Here is a 20,395-nt window from a genome sequence, read left to right on the forward strand (position 1 = left end):
AATACTCAAAGTTCCTTCCGGATGGATCCACAATCCACTGAAAAGACTCACCTTTGGGCTTCTTCTTTTTGTTTTTCTAATTCTATGATCTTCCTCTCCTGCTCTTTCTGTTTCAGTCGTTCAGCCTGTTCAGCCTCTATGGACTTTTGTTTCTGGAGTTGCTGTTTATTATGTATTTCTCTTAGTTCCTATAAATAATCAAGAAACAGTTTGTGTGATGCGCGCAATGACAGGCGTTTCCATTGTTTATCTGCATGCAGCATTTCACAGCGAGGAAGCCCAGGCACTTAAGAGATAACATTTCAGATGTGAAAAACGTTACCTTGGAAAACAAACATCACTCTACATTGTAACACGAATGAGCTCCAAACGCTGTTCAGGATTATATTTTAGTGAGCCACACCACGTTACACCATTTTCCATGATGCGCTCCAGAAGGAACCTGCTAGTGAAGGGCATTAGAGAAGCTACACTGCTCAAGACTCAGCAGTAATAACGGGCCTTACCCAGTTTTAAGACATGGTGATGACCATGAATAAATAATGACAAATGAAATTCTTTTTCCCGGTCTTACTAATGAATAATATCAGCATCTACTGGCTTTGAAAATAAACACACCTCTTCACACACTGTCTCCATTAAAACCTCACCTCCTGCTTCTGCTAATGCTGCCTTAAAACAAATGGACATCCCTCTGCTCCACCTCGATTCTCCCACTCCCCTTGGGGTCTATTTTTCTTCAAAACAGACCTCTTTCAGAGCATTTTCTCTCACTAAGTTCGTGTGTGAAGCTGTCAGCTGCACCAGACTAAACCAGCTTTCAGGTTGGAAGTTCAGAGCTATAATTTCATGATTACCACCTCGGATCCGGTTTCCTTGTTTGATGCTAATCCCAGGAATAACAGTAATTTCTTTCATGGGATACTAAAAAATAAAATGCATTCTATGATATTTAAAGTACTCAAGTCAGGAGTTTAAACACCCCGAGATCTGAAGAACAAAGAAATGACAGCCAAGGGCCCAGGAATCACACGGTCACTGTCAGATCCGGTCACTGTAACCCCTCTTAGCTGTGTCAACAGTAATTGGATGAGCCGAAGTATCCAGCAGAGCCAAAAGTATAATTCCAGTTGACGTCTTGGTCTGGCTAACTGGGGTCAGTCCCCCAAATAGACAGCCAAGGAGGTTATACAGTGAGATTAAGGCCTGCCCAGTCTTCTCTTGCTTTGCTCTTTGGCAAGTCCAGATGGGTAGGTTTCTTCCTGCCTTAAGTGTCCACCTTCAGATTCATTTAGAGATTGAAGCATAAAGGTAGAGGAAGGGTCTGTAGAGGATCCATATTAAAATGAACTTACTCCTAGGGAATAGCCCTAAATGTTATTAGGCTAAACTTTTCTTACTAGCTAGACTGTTCTTAAGATAAAGTTAGAATGTACAGACAAGCATTTTGTATAGAGTTAGTGACTTTGAGAGGTTCTAAAAGGGATCAGTGAGATACAAGGAAAAGTTTTAACTAGAGATCAGGTTAGTGGGAGGCGGGTACTGGGGGCAGGGAAGTGGGGTGTGAGAGGCACAAGAGAGGGGAAAGGAAGGGGCTTCAGGGGGCAGCCCGGGTGAGACTGGAAATAGTTTGGCAGGATGCAGCAGAAAGAGACAACTTCGAAAGGCACAAATTGGACTAGTCTTTATGGCAGCAGGCCTGGGCATGTGACTTCCAAATTATGAAGAGTATCTGGGACAGGAGTTTAGCAAGGGAGGGGGCATGGGAGGCCAAGAATGAAGACTGGAAAGTTACGACAGAGCCTCACTCTGAACGTTTAGACTTCTAAGAGAAGAAAATCAATGCTGGGAAAGAGAATTCAATTTTCATTATCCTTCCATCACATCATGAGATGTAAAACTTTAATATGTTAGAAAAAAATTCAACAGTATTGCTTTTATAGTAATTTGGAATCAAGCATAAACAGTAACCTCTAATAACATAAATGAAAAATGTGATTAATATTTTGAATTTAATATTTCAGAGACAAATGGAAAATATGAGCCTATTCCTATTATTGGAATAATCTGCACTCTTGGCTCAAGTTAATAAATATTGAATCAAACTCTAAATGTCCTGAGAGGGGCTCAAAAGGCAGCAAGCACCTGCACCGACAGGGACGCCGGCTCTGTCAGGAGCCCAACGGCGAAAACCCTTTAAAAAGGAAGGGAAGGAAGTGACCAAAAGATTTACTTTTTCCTCCTATTTTAAAATTTCATCTTCAATTGTGAAAAATTTTTAGATCGGTTCAGAATGAATAATTTGTGGAAATAGACTATAAGTAAGAGGCATTGAACTGGGAACTAAGAAAACTGGATTCTAACTTCAGGTCCCTGGTGTGGGCCAGCAGCTGCATCAGAGTAGATGACCGTCAGGTTTTCTTTTAGCTTTAAGATCTGATAAACTCTTAGACAATGTTACATGACAAAAAATATTATTCTTTTATTTAGAGTTTTAGTCTTATTGTGGGAATAAATCGAACAGGTGTATTCCTGTAACCTGTTTATACCTGTAAACAAAATAACTCTGAGCTGAAATTCAATACAAAGGAGGAAGAAATGACAAGGGAGGAATAACATTCTAGTTTGATGTTCAGGAATCTGATTACATATTTTTAAAAAATTGCTACTTCATCCAGGAAAAATGTATTTATAGGTAAAGTGATAGTCAAAATATTTAACCACAGGCACTGCACAAGCACTGGCCATTTAGAATGGACACTGGCCACGATGTACCAACGCACCAGGCAGGCCATGGGCACAAATGAAGGTTCTTCGTTTAACAAAGAATTATACTGCACATTTCTTTTCCATATTGGGTGCCAACAATTGGATGTTGATTTATCAATCAATAATTACCAGATATTTGGAAATAAAGCTTAGTGGAGGTACTATAAAATGAAAAGCAATAAGAAGCGAATTTTTAAAATATACAGAGAAAAAAACATGCAAATAAGTTTTAAAAAACAATTTTTAAATGTATCTACTACATGAAGGAAGATTTTTAAAAAACTTTTTCAAGCACATCTCTTTTTTAGTACAGCAACATTACAGGACAGGCTGAACCTATCTTTGGAATTGTCTAAGTAAGTCGCAGCTTCAAGAACCTCCAAGGAAATGGAGCTTGCAGGAGCCATAAAATAACAGATGTCAAATAAAGTAACAGAAGGCTTTGGCATCTTATGACCCAGATTTGAAGACTGCAAAGTTTTTCTATCATTTCCTTCATCCAATCTACTGAGACCCACGATCGGTTGTAAGACAAGCAAGATGCTGCAAATGGGCAGGCATTCCGGGTTTTCCTCTCTTTTTCTGGGCTTGGGAGCCTCGGATGGCATGAATCAAAACATGCAGAAAATTTCTGATTCCTTAGTTGATAACTTTTTTAAAAAGTTGAAATTTTGAGAAGGTGAACTATAGCATAAAGGAATATGTACTAAAAACTAGTTAATGACGTGCCTCCTGTGTCTGACAAGGACTTTGTGGGACACCGAGGCCTTTCACGGGGGGAGCCGAGGGCTGCCCTTTCTTTTATTCCTTTTCAAAACTATTTAAACGACTCAAGCACAATGGCAGTTATTTAAAAATACCCTTTTAATTCTTTCGTAGAAAACATTTTCAAGGAGACAAATCTGGCGTCATTAAATTCTTGACTTAGGGAATGAGAGAACTGTTGGGAGAGGGAGCTAAGGAAAACTTGACATAAATTCTATTAAATCTTGTCACAATTATTTCTCTACTATAGCTAAGTTAAGAATAGAATAAATAAGAAATTACTAAGAGTCAAAACTCAGTATCTCATTTGTGGCTCTTCCTAAAACTAACATTTTTCTCAAATCAGTAACACTATAATCCTATATTTCTTGGCTGGATATTTCTCTAGCCATATGGTATTGAGTGTATAACTTTGTTGATTTTTCTTCTTTGAGTTTTACTCAAGGGTATGATATGTTTTACACTAGGTACAGTGTGTAATAATTTAATATCATCGCCTAATACCTTTCTTAATGAATAAATTATTAAGTGTACATTCAAGAAGGTTTTGCTACATGTTACAAACAAATATATGGGAAAAATAAAAATCCAATAAAATGTGTAGTATATATAAATTAAAATTAGATTTTTATCACCAATAATATCTACAGAATTCTAAGATACAGCAGAGTTTCTTAACCATGATCTATGAATAAGCTTTGGCTCTGCAAACACTATAAACTGCATGTAAAATTGGGGTAATTAGTATTTTTCTTGCAGAGAAAGCTTTATTTGATTCTCAAAAGGGTCTTTGATCAAACATAGATTATAATCCATAGTAAGAAAATGACTAGCAAATAAAGATTCTGTCTTGTATTAAGGTAAGTGAAAATCAGCTTGCTTTTTAATTTTATTCCTTCAACCAAGAGGGAAAAGTCACTTATTTCCCGTAAAAAATTAAGATATTTACACCATAAAACATCTTTGGACATCCTATGGCATATAGCCAAAGTATTTCAAAAGCAATATGCTTGACAAATTGAATACTCAAGAAGATCCAACTTTTTGCCCTGAGAAATATGGCTCACTTTCAAGTTTACTAATAGTTATTCTATTGCTATGAAAGGGGCACAGAATCACTTGAATTAAAAACTGTGACTGTTTCTCCTTCATTTAGTTTTATAGACACTCAAAAATAGATGTTTTTTGTAAGGTAATAGTACTTGAAATATAGAGAAGAATCCACCTGAACAATATGTATGGGATTCCATTTCATGAACATTACTTTGCATAAAGGCTGGTGAAGGAAGAAAAAAAGTAACTAGCAATAAGGGGACCTAAAAAAGACCAGCGCTTAATGGAAATTTACTGCTAATTTGGCCACGTAACTTTTTTGAAGAATTACTCTGCTTCTGATTTTTGCCTCAGGCTGCCTCGGAAAAGAGAGACAAAAACAAACATCCTTTGATTAATTACTTGAAATTCATGAATCCAACACTAAAAATCAAAATAAGGACACATCTCTTATATTTATAATAATCTTTGTAGCATTAATATTAAATGGACCTCATAGGAAACTGTTCTAGGAATCAGCAGTGGAAATTTCAGGGTTTTGCTCTGTCTTAACCTAATACCTACGGAGGAGTGCTTGTATATAAAATAAACATCACTTTATTTCTCACCCAGGGATATTACGTAGCACACGATATCAGAATTTTTAAAAGGCCTTTTGAGTCTTAATTACAGTAACTTATCCCAATTAAGTGGCTATGAAACAAATTGAAAGCTATTTTTAAAAGGCAATCGACAAACCCAATGAGGATAGGGAAGCTTGTACCTGGGTAGAAAAATCTGAAAAATAACTAAGTATTTCAAAACAGAAATTGTACTGAAATCAAGGTACATCGATACTACATTTATCAAAAAATTATAAAATGTGTTCATTCTTGATGCATTAAAAGTGGGAGTATAAAAAATATATCAGTTATTTAAAAGCAAAGAAAGAATATACTAATGTTTAAAGATATTTTAAATATTACTTCTAAATATGAAGTCAATATTCAACCAAATAATAAGTCCAATTCCCCAAGCCACGAACTGGCAGTCAGTGTATCCTAAGTGCTACTGGAGAGCCAAAGAGAAATGCACTGGGGCATGAGTGTAGTGTGGTGTGTGCACGTGTGTAAACGTGTACCTGTGTGAGAAGGGGCGAGGGGTTAGGTGGACAGAAAGGGGAAAAGAGCTAGAAAATCCTGTCCTCTCTGTAGTAGAAGAGCTACTGAAGAATCTTCTCCCATGTTTTCCTTACGGTACCAGAAAGAGAAACTGACTCCATTTTGTCCCGAAAGTTTGAGTTTTCCCAAAGTGTCTCAGCTTTATTTACAAAGCAACATCCCATTATTTTAAATGCCTGTCATTCTAAAAGATAAAATTGTCAAGGGGTTTGGCTAGACAAGAGAATTAAAAAAGAAAACATTTTTTCAAAAGATTGAGCTTTGCTTTTTTCTCTTTCCCAAATCATTTTTTTGTTAAATATTTTTTAATCTCAAAAAACAAAACAAAACAAAACCCCCACACTATAACTAAAAATCTCAACCCAATTGACCAAAAAGCCTACTGGGATGGCATGGAATCTAATATGCAACATCTGTTAGCTATTTTGAGACTTGGGAGTGTTCTAATTATTTTCCTACATTCAAGGAATCTGTGTAAAGTTTCCACAATCACAAATTGAATGAGAGAGAATTTTATTACTTCTGGGCAGAAAAGGTCTTTTCAAAACAATCATAGAGGTAAAAATAAAATTTAATCTTGAATCAAATAAGATAGCAAACCATGAAGCAGCCAATTGTTATTCTACCGATATGAGAAAACAACGTTGTTATTTGAATTCACACTGATTTCTCTTGCTGTCTCTGCATCTCCTCTTCCTGGATCTTTTTCTTTCCTTGTTTCCCTTCGCATGCATTTTTTTCCTGACTTCTCATTCTGTTCTGCAGTTCCTTCTCCAGCTCTTTTCTTTTTTCCCCTGGTTGCTAAACATTTTGCCTTTCACTGCCTTCATAATGAATGAGCCTGCCATGAAAGCGAGTGTCTGAAACCAAGAGCATAAAAGCCTCAGTTAGGCCGAGAACCTTATTCATTATAACTAGCATTCTCATTTCAACAATTCAGTTCCTAGGAGCAATTTTTAAGACAGGTATCGTTACAGGCAGAATTTATATTTCCAATGGTCTCTTGTGTCTAATTTAGGAAGCCTGGATTTCCCAAGTATATTAAAGAATATAATTCTGAATTCTGAATTAGCCCTACTCAAATTTTGCTAAGAAAATACTGTCCACTTTTGTGACAGTATACTGACTATAATACTGCTTCCCATATGATGGAAATATGCATATAAACAAAATAATCACTGAGTGTTCTCTTTTAAATTTTTGTAGCCAAGTGGCAAATTCAAGAATCTACGATGCTTGTTATAAAGACAGGACTACAGTATACAGGACCTTATCCAGACTGTAATTAGGAGCTTCCTCCATCACACGCACGCTTTGTCAAGAGGAAAGATGCACTCATACGCCACAATTCACAGTAACTGATCACTATCAGCTTTTACAAAGGAGGCTTAGCATGTCACGGTGAAGGCTATCTTAGACACTGAGCACTCATCTGCATGGGGGAAACTGAAGCACAGAGCTGGAGACGGTTCATCATTCTTAGCCGGAGAAAGATATGCATTGCCTGAGTGGGGCATGGAGACCTTTAGAAAGAAGTCTAAGTGGATGACACAGCCCAGGAGAACTGCCAGGCTCTGCGACACTGCCTCCTCCACTGCCACTGACTGGAAGAATGAAATGCTCAAATGTATAACGCCATTCACATTAGGACTTGTCCAGCACAGACCGACTAGACGGGGACGAATGAGGACTCAGCTTTTCAACGTGAAACACAACACCTGGTCTCTTTATGGGGCAGATTCTCTTTCCTTGGTATCCATTTCAATGGAGGCTTGAGAATGAGAAGCTATACTTTACAATGCTGCTCTATATAGGTAAGATATTAAAATACAGAACATTAGGCTATTGGTGTCAAGGAAGGTTTACAGAAACGACTAACATTGCCATGGGCCAAGTGAAGTCAAGTGCAACTGTCCAAAAGCCCCTATTATTAATGTTATTTTATATCTGTTAGAACCGTAATTTTATGCCCATAACTAAGCACTGTATGTAAGAAAAACAATTATCAGAATGACTGTTCTTTAGACAGATTCTTCAAAAAACGTTGAAAGTTTTTATTTTCCTATAAAATGAGGTAAAAAGAGAAAGTCATATATAATAATTTCGAATTGATGTTTCTAGAATATGAATATGAGAAGGCTACTGACTCCTTAGCATAAAAGATTTGCTGCATATAGGGTATATTTTAAAAGCAGAAAATTATGGTGAACAAATTTGTTCTACTGAACTGATTAGGAAGTATTAATTGATGCTAGCAATAATTACTGCCAAAATCAGTTCTTTCTGGTTAAATCACCGGTTGAATACTTTTATTTGATAATCAGAAAGCTGAAGTTTACTGTTTACATAAAAGGCAGCAAAAGTACAAAGGAGATCTTAGCGTAAGAGCCTCAGTATCTCAGGGTGCCATCGTTTCTCCCCTTCTCCCACTCTCTCCTCTTCTACAGATGTACAAAAAGCAAGGTGTATTTGCTACAGTAATTTTCCTGTTTCCTTTCTCAAGTAATTCTTGGTTTGGGGTGATAAATTAGAAAAACAACGCTATGTGTCCTGGGATCATTCTGGAATATAAAAATATCACACCTATAAAGTAAATGTCTATTAAAATGCATGATAAATAGTCTTTTCTGAACGGTAAGAATGAGTCCTCATTTCTCTGAGATTAGACAGAAACATAAAGGTCCAAGACTCTAGAGACCTTATGTTCCACAGGCTGGACCTGCAGTCGCTTAACCACCACCGACCGTAACCTTAAATATGCTTTATATTTTCAATATGTTGCCACGTATATGAAACAAACACCTATTAACCTGACTGTAAAACTATTTTTTTTTCCCTCTTTAATTAATGACTTGAGAATTTCCGTCATTGGTTATCAGAACTTGGGTGAGGAGGCAGGAGTGCAATTCTTTCTGAACTGGAGGAAAAGGGAGACCCTCAAAAGAAGAATGAGTCTGAACAAGGTATCTGGTAGAAAGGACTAAATCAGAGAGTATGGTTTTTTAAGGAGGAAGAAATTACAGAATGTACTGGATATGACTTTGTGCTTCAAAATAAGTAAATGGCTTATTGCAAATAGCTTTGTATCAAAGAAACACGAAAATTGGTTTTTTCACTTCATAAGGTATTTCTCCAGTGTCCAGTATTGAGTGAATCACACTTTCTTTTTCTAGGTGAACCATCTACATGGATATAAATAAAACTGCTAAGTCCTAACTTCTTTTCTGTACTCTCCAGCAGGTTTGCTTTTCGGAGAGGAAGGTTTAGGAGATTGCAAATCCACACCATCAAATCAGATGTGTTTTACTCCCAGCAAGGTAGAAGTGCTTTTTGCATCATTAGTGGGGATGCTGTTAAGGCACGGCTGCAGCAAGAGAGGCGTGAAGCAATCCCCAAAGTCAGAAAACTCGCTCTCCTGGTCTGCCTCATCTTATAAGAGATCACAGCTGTTAATGAACACATGCTCTCGAGTCAGAAACAAAATGCTTCATGTTTTCCGATGTGGCTACAACAAAGAACAGTACACAGGAGACAGAGACCAAATTTTAAATTTGCCTCTGAGTTGTCTCGATCGAATTATATAAATCTTTTGATTTTTCAATTGAACTATTTCTGTTTTGGTTTCAACAGGTTTTAGAGGAACACTAGAAGTTAATAATTGTGAGGCACTATAACTCTAAGCCCTCCAAATAGGTCCTTAAATAACAAAGCAACATAGCTATAAAGGCTTGTGAATTTTTTTTACTCTCCGCATCCATGTAAAATAATAATGGGAAACCGAAATAAAAATTAAAACAGAAAGAAATGTTCTTATTTAAAAATCAGTATATTTGGGAAAAAAAAGGTTACTGGGATAAAGGGCTAAAATTAGCCTTTGTATAAGCAACTCTCTAATACTGAAGGCAACGTTAGTCACACAGAAAGAGTGAATCTCAGCCCATTTGAAGGGTGTCCTCTCTAGCAATGGCAACAGCAATTCGAGAGCCAAAAACCATCCATAAATCGTCTAGGACTTTGTAAAAAGTCATCCACTAGAGTATCATTTTCTAATATGTGAACTTTTGTGAGTCAAATTTCTAGAAAAAGAAAACTTAAAAAAAAAAATCCCTCTCCCTCCTTGTTGTAAATTAAAAGAGAATCTTAAGATTAAGACAGAAATCTGGACTATTGCTTGCGTTCGGAAGACACCTGAATACTTAAAGGTTTATATTCCGAGACTATTAAAAAGCACTGTGAGCCTGCAAACGGTATCATGTTCTTTTTGCTTGAAACAGAAGCAAGTCACAATGAGAGTCAACGCTGTCATTTCTACTGTGCTTATTCCGGAGACAGAGCACTTACATCTGTATTTCCAATATTTACATAGCACATGTAATCATATATGTACAAATACAGAACATATATGTATAGCACGAACACACACACATTCTATGTTAAGCATGACAGCAAAGCGAAGGAAAACACTAAGTTCACTCAAACCATATTTCTCCTAAGAGCACTTTCCTGGAATTGTACAGCTGAGAAAGTTCATTACCTATTAGGGGTGCAGGGAAGGGGGAAACGGCACGAATACCTCAAATGCAGATGTCTAGACAGTTTGGCCTGGAATCTCAATTCGAAGTTCAACTAAAAATCTCAAATATGCTTTCTAATTTCTTTCTATTTTTAGTAATAAGGAATAGCTTTACTTTTTTTCCTAGTTACAAAAGCTAAATTAACTTAAAGGTTTAAATTAGAAAAGGAAAATAAATATCTGAAAAATGTGAAATATCCAATTTAAGAACGTAACTGATAAAAACACCAATATCTACTCAAATCTAAAGTATATGATCGCTGCTGCTAGAAAATGAATTACTTGCATTGTGGTATTATTATAAGGTAAGCATTAACATTCCTATGATGATAAAGTTGTAAAGTTAAACTTGAAAGCATCAAATCAGAAGAAGGCTGTGATAATCACCTTTACATTCCCTAAGAGTTTTGGCATTTTCCTGAATTTTACTGTGTAATGGGACAAAACCACACACTACTTCTGCCAGAGACAAAAGTAATTACTCCATTAAATAATAAAAATTTTAAAATTGAAGCAACAAAATAAAGATCTACATTCAAGCACAACCCTGAAGGTAAGAAGTGGCAGAAAAATCCTTAGTTTTAAAAGGGAAAGCAATCCCTTTTTAGTAGGGACCTAAAACGAAGAACATGAGAAAGACAAAGCTTCTGAGGCCTCGCTTTTGGAATTCAACTCGATGCAGTTATCAACAAACAGAGGGATAGAGATGCGTAAACATGATATTCAGGTTAGAGACAGATGTCATGGTGGGTCCACTCACTCGGCCCTAGTGTATAGATGCCGAATTCATTTTTATATTCTAAAGGAGAAAAATGTGATTTAGATTATGTAATGTTCATCTATAGATGCGAAGGCTTTCAAGAAGGCTCATGAAACAGCAAAACAAATTTTTCTGCCTGGGATTAAATATCAACTAATCATCGATTAGAAAAATTGAAGGGTAGTAGGACATACATGTAGGAACACACAGAATAATTACCTTCAGCTGATTGTTGAAAATATCAATCTCCTGTAGTTTCGATCTAGTTTCTTTCTCAACTTCATCCAGTTGGTCTCGTAGCTGCTGCCGAGCTAGTTCTTTTGCTTCTAAGGCTCTTTTGAGTGTAAGAAGTGAATCTCCTATTTTAGAAAAACATTGTAATAGTTTAAAAAAAAAAAAAGCTGGCAGTGAGGAAAAATCATTTTTGATGTTCCCTTTTCGCTTAAAAAAAAATTCTTCTCAGTGAAAAATGAAAAGGACAATTTTAAAAACAAAACACCTACTGTGCAAACTGTTCTGCTGAACTTGTTTTAATTGGTCATTGAGTATCTGCTTTTCTGGAATAAGTCTTCCAAGCATTTGCTGAGACTCCTAGGAGAGATGGGGGAACAACAGTGAATGGGGGGCGGGAAACTTCTAGGTGTGGATTCAACGTCCAAGCAGTCACAAGTCAGTTTTTTGGCTCCTCAATGATTCTTCTAATCTCATCTCAAATCCTCTATGGGTGAAACGGCATTTAATCGCTAGTCAGGGCGATTCCTCCTTTCTTGCCAATGAATTCACTGTTTGCCAAACGTTTTTCACTGAAATAAAGTTAAGACAGTTATAGCTCCCTTGATATTTCTTAAATTTTTGTTGACTTACTGCCTATTTAGAAGCTTAAAAAAAATGTACTCAGTGGAGGAAACTGAAAGCAATGATCTCAATTGCACTGGGATCAAATGCAATTGCAGTGACCCTGTTGTCTGTAAACTGACTCAGTAGTTTAAGAGAAACCATTCTATTCTGAACTTTGATACTTCATAGGACTCAGTAAATAACTGAGGTTTATTTACTACACAACTGAAGTTGGAAACAAAGAGATTTTTAACAAGAATCTGAGCTGCCACATGTTTTCCATCGCTCGAGATGGAGCTACAATTTTCAAAAGGCAGACATAAAATCTTGTACAAACTATTTCTTAACTGACCTAAGAAAAAAGCTAAACCACACTGTGACCTGTGAAATTATCCTATATAGTTTCTATACATTTCAGTAAAATGACAGCCTTTGTAGCATATAATAGGGAATACTTGACACTGACTTTTATTTTTATCTTGATTTTAAAAAAAAGATCTGTATGTACTGATTTTGGTTTGAAAAATAAAAATGCCTTAATTAAAAGTTTTCATCAGAGGCTAAGAATCAGTCCTTTTTCAAACTACCATCTTTAGATTTACCTGGCTTGTGTGTAATAAATCTTTGTATACAATGTGCCTGAATAGTAGAAAAATTTAGCTCAACAGAGAGGATTTGGAAGCATCTTTTCATATTAATAATCCCCACACACACACCCAAAATCTGGACAAAATAGAATACACAAATCAGATTGTTTTTCCGAAAAGCACAGCCAACTGAGCTTCTCTTACTCTGCTCACCAAATTAAGGCAGGGCCTCCTTATCCAACACCAAAGTTTTCTCCCTGAACTAAGACAAACAATTAAGTGTCAAGACGAAGCCTGACTCAGATCAGTGAGATTGTTTTACTTTAAACATTACTTTGAAATGCCAACCCAAGTTTCTAAAATGAGTCGAATCGATATGAATGGCTGGCTACCTGACTCACTTGCATACCAAGCATCTGCTAATTCCAGTCAGGAAAGGGAACTAATCTCATTGCTTACTAGGTACCTGGTTTTCTTCAAACCATGTATTATCTTTCACTTCACCATTTTTTCGGGAACTCTGATTTGTATTTGGTTATCAATACAAGAACATGCTAAGTGTCAATTTTAAATAATAAAAACATGTTTAGTCACAGCGCATTCAGTGAGATAATAAATAAGCCCATGGCTGTTAACGCCTACATTTTCCAAGGGAATATTTTATGAAATTTCTCATAGAGAGTTGATGAAAGACATACAGAGAGAGCTACCATATAGAAAAGATGCATGTATTTTTTAATATTTCCAAATAATTTCTAGCACTAAACGTCTCATACTATTTACATCATACGTCTTATCCAAACATCCCGAATTGATTAGGACTTCAAAGTACATGAAACGACAGTTGACAGAACTGAAAGGAAAACAGACAAATTGATACTGTTAGAGATGCCGACACTCCTCTCTCAGCAGCGGAATGAACGCACGAAATCGGTGACGACACAGAAGACGGAAACGCCATGAATCGACCTGAGCTGACTGATGCTTAGGCGACACTCTGCCCAACGACAACAGAGTATACACTCTTTACAAGAGCATGTGAAATTGTCACCAAGACAGATCGCACGCTGAATCATAAAGCAAGTCCCAATAAACTTAAAAGGACTGAAAAGAATTGAAACCAGACAGAGTACGCGCATAGATCATAACAGAAATAAATTAGAAATCGGTCAGATATTTGGGGGAAAAAAATCTAAATATTTAGAAACTATAGAGCATAATCCTAAATTTATCAATGAAGAAATGGTAAAAGAAGTCAAAAAAGATTTGAATTAATACGAAAACACAGCATATTAAAAATTTGGGACATATGGCTATGACAATGCTTAGGAGGAAATTTATAGCTTAAAATGTTTACATCAGAAATTAATAAAGGTCCAAATTCAATAATGTAAGCTTCCTCCTAATGAAGCTAAGGAAAAGCAAATTAAACCAAAAATAAGTAGATGGAAAAAAATAATAAAGAGCCTCAATAAATGAAATAGAAAACAGACATACCACAGAGGAAAAAAATCAGTAAAACCAAGAGCTTATTTAAAAAAAAAAATCAATAAAACCAATAAAGTTCTAGCTAAATTGATGGAGAAAAAAGAGGAGGAAGAGAAGGCTGGGGCGAAGGGAGAGGAAGATTTGGAGGGGGAAAGAAAATACCAGGAATGAAAGAAGTGACACCACTAGAGATACTACGCTTCCAAAGAAGAAGAGACTATTATAAACAACTTTATACAGATAAATTTGATAACTTAGATAAAATGGATAAACTCATTGAAAGATACAAATTATCAAAGTAGACTCAAGAATAAACAAAATCCAAACAGCCCTATAACTACTGAATAATTTTTACAATTAAAAGTCCTACTACACAGAAAGTTCTAAGCCTAGGTGAATGACACCAAAATTTAAAGAAGAAATATCTGTCGACACAAACATTTTTAGAAAGTAGAAAACAAAGAATGTTCTCCAACTTCTTTTCAAATTTATTATCCTAAAACCAAAATTAGACAAGGACATTACAAGAAAACTATAAGCTAATACTCCACTAAATTTAAATAAAAACATCCTTAACAATAATAGCAAATTTAATCTAGTAAAATATTTTTTTAATGATAATACACCATGACCAAGTGTGGTTTATCCCAGGAATGGAAGGTTTGTCTAACATTCAAATTTCAACCGGGATAAATCATTATATTAACAAAGAGGGTAAAAAAAGAAAAGAAAAGAAAAGAAAAGAAAACATCTCAATAGATGCAGAAAAAAAAGTCCTATGACCGAATGTGACACCTGTTCGTGATAAAGACTCTCAGTAATAAAGGAACAAGAGGGCGGTCCCTCGGCCTGGTAAAGGGCATCTCCCAAAAAACCTACAGTTAAGATCATACTTAACCGTGAAGACTGAATCTTTCACTCCTAAGATCAAAAACAAGACTTTCACCATTTCTACTCAGCACAGTGCCAGAGGTTGTGATCAATGCAGTTAAGACAAGAAAAGAAAATGTATATAGATTGAAAAGTAAAAAATAAAGCTTTCTTTATTTACAGACAATGTTTATGTACACAGAAATTCTAAGGAAGCTAAAAAAAACCTATCAGAACAAATATGTTAAGCAATATTGTAGATAGATGGTCGATACATAAAAATAAATTCTATTTCTATATATTGGCATCAAATTGGAAATTGAAATAACATCAAAAACCAGGAAATACTTAGGTTTTAAGCTTTACAAAATATGTACAATACGTATACTCTGGAAACCACAAAACACTGTTGAGAGAAATATATAATATAAAAACCTAAATAAAATTGAGAAATATAAGATTCAACATTGTCCAGATGTTAATTCTTCCCAAACTGATCTATAAATTCAATAAATGCCAAACAAAATTCTAAGTATTTTTGTAAAAACTGAAAAACTGATTCTAAAACTTATGTGGAAATGTAAAGGACCTGAAATAGTCAAAATAATTTGAAAAAAAAATCGACGATCTCACAGTAATTCATTTAAAAAATTATTCCAAAGCTACAGTTATCAACAGAGTGAGGACTAGTGAAAGGATAGACATAGATCAGTGGAACAGAAGAGTCTAGACAGTTACAAATATAGTCAATTGACTTTCAACAAGCTCCCAAGGTAATTCAATGGGGAAAATGATAGTGTTTGCAATAAATGTTGTTAAAAAACAACTGGGCATTGGTATGGGAAAAAAATGAACTTCACCCCTTACCTTATATAAAGATCACCTTTAAATGGATGATAAATCTAAACATGTAAATAAAACTACAAAACTCCCAGAAGAAAATATAAGAGAAAATATCTGCAGTCTTGGAATGGTCAAAGATTTTTTAGGTAGAACACAAAAATCATGAACCATAAAAGTAAAAATTAGTAAGTTGACCTTTATAAAAATTTTAACTTCTGGCCCTTTAAAAAACACCATTAAAAAAAGGGGGGGAGGGTGGTGGGAGCAAGCCACAGACTGGGAGAAAATATGTGCAAGGCATATATCTGACAAAGAATTTGTTACGAGAATGAAAAACTTACAATTCCATATAATAAACAATCCAATAAAAATGGGCAAAAGATTTGTTCACAAAAGACGCACACAAGAAGATACCTGCCAATGCACACGTGAAGTGATGACCAACATCATTAGTCCTCAGGGACATGGAAATTAAAGAAAGATACTTTTACACACCCCCTAGAAATGTTACAACAAAAAATGATGACATCACCAAGTGCTGGCAAGGACGAGGACCAAGTGAAGCACTCATAAACTGCTGGCGAGAATGCAAAACGGTGTCATCACTTTGGCAACAGTTTATGGCTTCTTATAGGGCTAAGTATACACTTATATGACGCAGAAATTCCACTCCTAAAATTTAATGCTAAGTTAGCTGCTAAGAGAAATAAAACATATTTCCACATAAAAACTTGTAAATAAATGATCCCTGCAGTCATATTCATGAAAAGTCCGGAACTGGGAAGAACCCAAATATCAATCAACAGGTAAATGGATAAATAACGGAATACTATTCAGTGATAAAAAAGAACGAACTACTGATTCACTCAACAATATGGATAAGCCTCAAAATCATCATGCTGAAAAAAACTAGCTAAGTCACAGAGTTCAAAAATGATCATCTTTCACGATGATATGCAGAACAACATCGACATGAATTTGATGCCCTGCCCCAGCACAACACTGAAACCAGATCGGATGATATTATGACAACTTAGTGGTCAACTCTGCATAGGTAATAAAATAAAAGTAGAACTGCTTATAGAACTCCATCACGTCCCCAACTGTTCTCTATACGTATACCTCTCACACTCCCCCGAAACACTTAAACTGTACTTCCTTGTTGTCACTATCATGGTACCACCAAAGTCCCATGAACGGACTAAGGTCCTACATGATCCAGCCCCACCTTCTCCAACCGCAGAGGTCTCCTTGCTGTAACCTGCATCCCAGACACCAGCCACAGCCACAGGACTTCTGCACTGCTAGAGTTCACTCTGCCAGATGGCTCAGCCGCTCATCTCTCTTTCAAGACTTTGCTCAAACGGAACTCTCACAGAGAAGCCTGTCCTTACCACCTTATTTAAAATTAACCTCCCCCAATGGGGAGAAGGGGAGGTAGATGAGGTAAAAGAGGTGACAGAAAGAAATCTAAGTATGGGCGGTGAACACACAATGAAACATATATGCCTTACTGCTGTATTGTAAACCTGAAACTTACTGGATTTCGTTAACCAATGTCACCATAATAAATAATTAATTATAAATAAATAAATAAAAGTGCTCATTATATCATAGAAAATAAAATAGAATAAAATAAAATCAGAACCCTCCCTAACCCAACACTCTCTATCTCTTCTCTACTCACCCTCCAGAGCACTTTTCATCACCTGACGGGGTACATACACTTGCCTGATTTTGTTAGTGAGTCTGCCTCGCAGACAGAAGATAAGCTCCATGAGGGCAGGGGTCTCCTCTGCTCTTCACTGATGGATCATCAGTGCCTACAAAAGCGCCTGGCCCGGCACACAGGCCGACACATTGACTTCGTTTACTTGAAAACCTACTTTTCAGGCAAGGACCTGGTCTACTACATCATCACTTTCCCGAGCCTCAGCACACAGTAGATGCTTGATGCTAAGCTTCTCAGGGACATATTTTCTCACCTGTAATTGCTGCTGTAGATGGGTGATTTCAGCAATTCTCAACTCTCTGGATTTGTTTGTACTCTCAATTTCTTGCCTTTGGGTTGTCAATCGACATCTGATATCTTGAAGTTTTCCTTCCAGTTGATGTTTTTTATCATTCTTTAACAAATGAAAAATAATAAAAATTATTACCATTTATTTGTTCAATGTTAATATATTCCCACAGCATAATCAAACTTCACTCACTAGAGCTTCTAATTCAAATTCCAAAGTCTTTTTCTTTGCTTTCAGTACCACTATGTCCTCTTGTTCTTTGTTTCTTTGATTTAATAGTTCTTGTCTTCGATTTCGTTCCCATTCGAGTTGTCGTTGCCTTTCAAGTTCTCGTTTTGCAGCCTGTGACACATACAAACAGATGATGAATTTTTCAGTTCTTACACTATACTACGTTGCTTAAAAAATATAATGTAGTAATTCTTTTCTTTCAGGAATGGCGTATTATTAAACATTATAAGAAATTCCATTACAAAATAGCAAAACAACATTTATACAAATACAGTATTCCCTCTATGGGAAAAAGAATATTTAGAAAAACTACCATGTTTACATAAGATGGAAACAGACAGGATCATCTGACCATTAGAATTCAATTGCTTATGCCTTCAAGAACACTTGATGCGCTAAATAAAATGGTTCTTCCGCATTTACTGACTCATAAGGAGCAAAGAAAATGTCTTTATAAAATCAAACCGAAATCTCGAGAACAGAAAAAAACAAACAAACAAAAAACTTTTTTCCATCAAATGAGCAATTATCATTTCTTCCATCAAATGAGGAATTACTACAGGATACGTATCCCCTCTTTTCAAAAGTTCATGTTATGCTACTTCGCTTTTATGAAAGACCTACATAAGCACCTGCTTTAACTGAATGAAAGAAATCCAAAGAGGCTTTTTGCTTTTATGAAAAAAGGTAAAAAACAAAAATATTCAGCATTTGATTTGTGGCAAGCCATTACAGAAGTAGCGGCACCCCGAGTAGCGAGAGCGGCCCCGCCAAGCCCCTTCCCTGGGAACTACACTCGGCATCTCAGCATCGAGCCGCCGCAGCCTTGAACCGTGTTTGGGAGCGTCTGTGCTTTACTTCCATTTGTTTTGTGCAGCCCTTAGCAAGATGTGTCCTAAGCTAATGTATCAGAAAACCTAACAGAGCTCGTTAAGGGTGTTACGCTTAGCACGAAACTGGTGACGAAAATGTTCTGGAATTACATAGTGGTGGTGATTTCTCGACTTTGTGAATATACTAAAACTACTGAATTGTAAAAAGAAAAAACAAAAGAGTGTAGTTACGTATTACTTGAGTGATTCTATAAGGGGGCGTTCCAGAGCGCCTGCGCGGGCCGCTGGCCGTCGCTGCTCACCTCCCTCCGCTCGATCTCCTTCCTCCGCTCCTCCTCCCGCTGCCGCTCCAGCTCCCGCTGCTTCTCCAGCTGCTTCTCCAGCTCCAGCTGTCTTCTGCGCTCTTGCTCCTGGCGCTCCCGCTCCTTCCTTTCCTGCTCCGCCCGCTCGAGCTGTGCCAGGCGCTCCTGCTCTTTTCGCTGTTGCTCCAACAGAGCCTGCCTTCGTTTTTCCAGTTCCAGATTGCCGCGTTCAAAATTCTCACGCTTCTTGTCTTCAAATGTTACTTTAAAACAAGGAACCAACAATTATGAAAAGTCATGGCACTCAACACACCATTTTGGAAGGAAAAGCTCAATGGCATAGTTGCGATTTGTAGTATAAACATAAACCAGAACTCCCCGAGCTTCCTTTCTGCCTCTGCCCTTGTTAATAGGCGCTATGAAAATGCTCTGCGCTTAACCTCTGCTTACGTACTCTCCCCTCCATGATGAATGACATATCATAGTGTTCAAAATGCCAAACCCTGTTTCCAGAATAATCTTTCTATAGCAATTATGCATCATCACCCAACTCCCTTCCTTCCCTGTTATTCTGTCCTTCCCCTTCTCAATGACCTTGATCCAGCAATTGACCCCCATCTCTTCTGTACCATGAATCTCTCCCTCTCTCCACTTAGCTTATAACTGCATGGATGTGTCTTCTATTCTAAGAAACAGCAATTTCTGAAAGCAAAAGGAGGAATGTAGGTATCCCGGGTTTTACACTGAAAAACAAGCTGTACGTGCCCTAATCATTATGCAGATGGCATTCAGTACAATATTTTTCTAATTCATTATTCTCAGGTCAATCATTGCTTTCTAATCCTTGCTAACACTTTATTCATATCCATTTTACTGTATTATTTTTTTAAAATTCCACCCTCCATGTCCTTTACTATGTTTTCGGCACTGTCTATTATTCGATTTTGTGTTTGCCTCACATGCTTCTCCTTGGAACCAACTCCCGGCTAGGGGAGCTCTCGCTCTCACCAGCCCGCGTAGCATGCACCCCCATTGTTCCCAATCTATTTTGAGAACCGTCACTTCCCACTGTCTCGAGATCTGTAGCTGTGAGTGCCTTTTCTTGGCTTATTCCCACGTTCCTGTTCGGCCTTCACTGCCTTAGACAGACTTTCCTCACACACTGTAGTTAGGGATTCGAGATCAAAGATGGCAAATGTGCTTCAGTTTTCTCTTCTTGCTCCTTTAGTAATTTCAGAGCAGGCAGCAGCCCTTTCACTAGGCCACCTTAAAACTGAAAGTCCCCTCAGCCTCGGAAAGCAAT

At 36.8% G+C, this 20,395-nt stretch overlaps 1 protein-coding gene across 8 annotated transcripts in view; it reads right to left on the minus strand.

The window, feature by feature from the left end:
• ITSN1 (intersectin 1) overlaps positions 1-20,395 on the minus strand; it is a 168,718-nt gene that overhangs the window by 71,633 nt on the left and 76,690 nt on the right. For all 8 annotated transcript variants that reach the window (XM_016164086.2, XM_016164082.2, XM_036219831.1 and 5 more), the window contains exons 12-17: positions 19,093-19,355; positions 17,919-18,068; positions 17,691-17,831; positions 11,584-11,671; positions 11,300-11,439; positions 52-188 (exon numbers count right to left, since the gene is read on the minus strand). In XM_016164086.2, coding sequence (XP_016019572.2) covers positions 52-188; positions 11,300-11,439; positions 11,584-11,671; positions 17,691-17,831; positions 17,919-18,068; positions 19,093-19,355 — 919 coding nt within the window. The remainder of the gene's footprint in view (positions 1-51; positions 189-11,299; positions 11,440-11,583; positions 11,672-17,690; positions 17,832-17,918; positions 18,069-19,092; positions 19,356-20,395) is intronic.

The sequence above is a fragment of the Rousettus aegyptiacus genome, unplaced genomic scaffold, assembly GCF_014176215.1.
Source record: "Rousettus aegyptiacus isolate mRouAeg1 unplaced genomic scaffold, mRouAeg1.p scaffold_m13_p_4, whole genome shotgun sequence".
Taxonomy (NCBI): domain Eukaryota; kingdom Metazoa; phylum Chordata; class Mammalia; order Chiroptera; family Pteropodidae; genus Rousettus; species Rousettus aegyptiacus.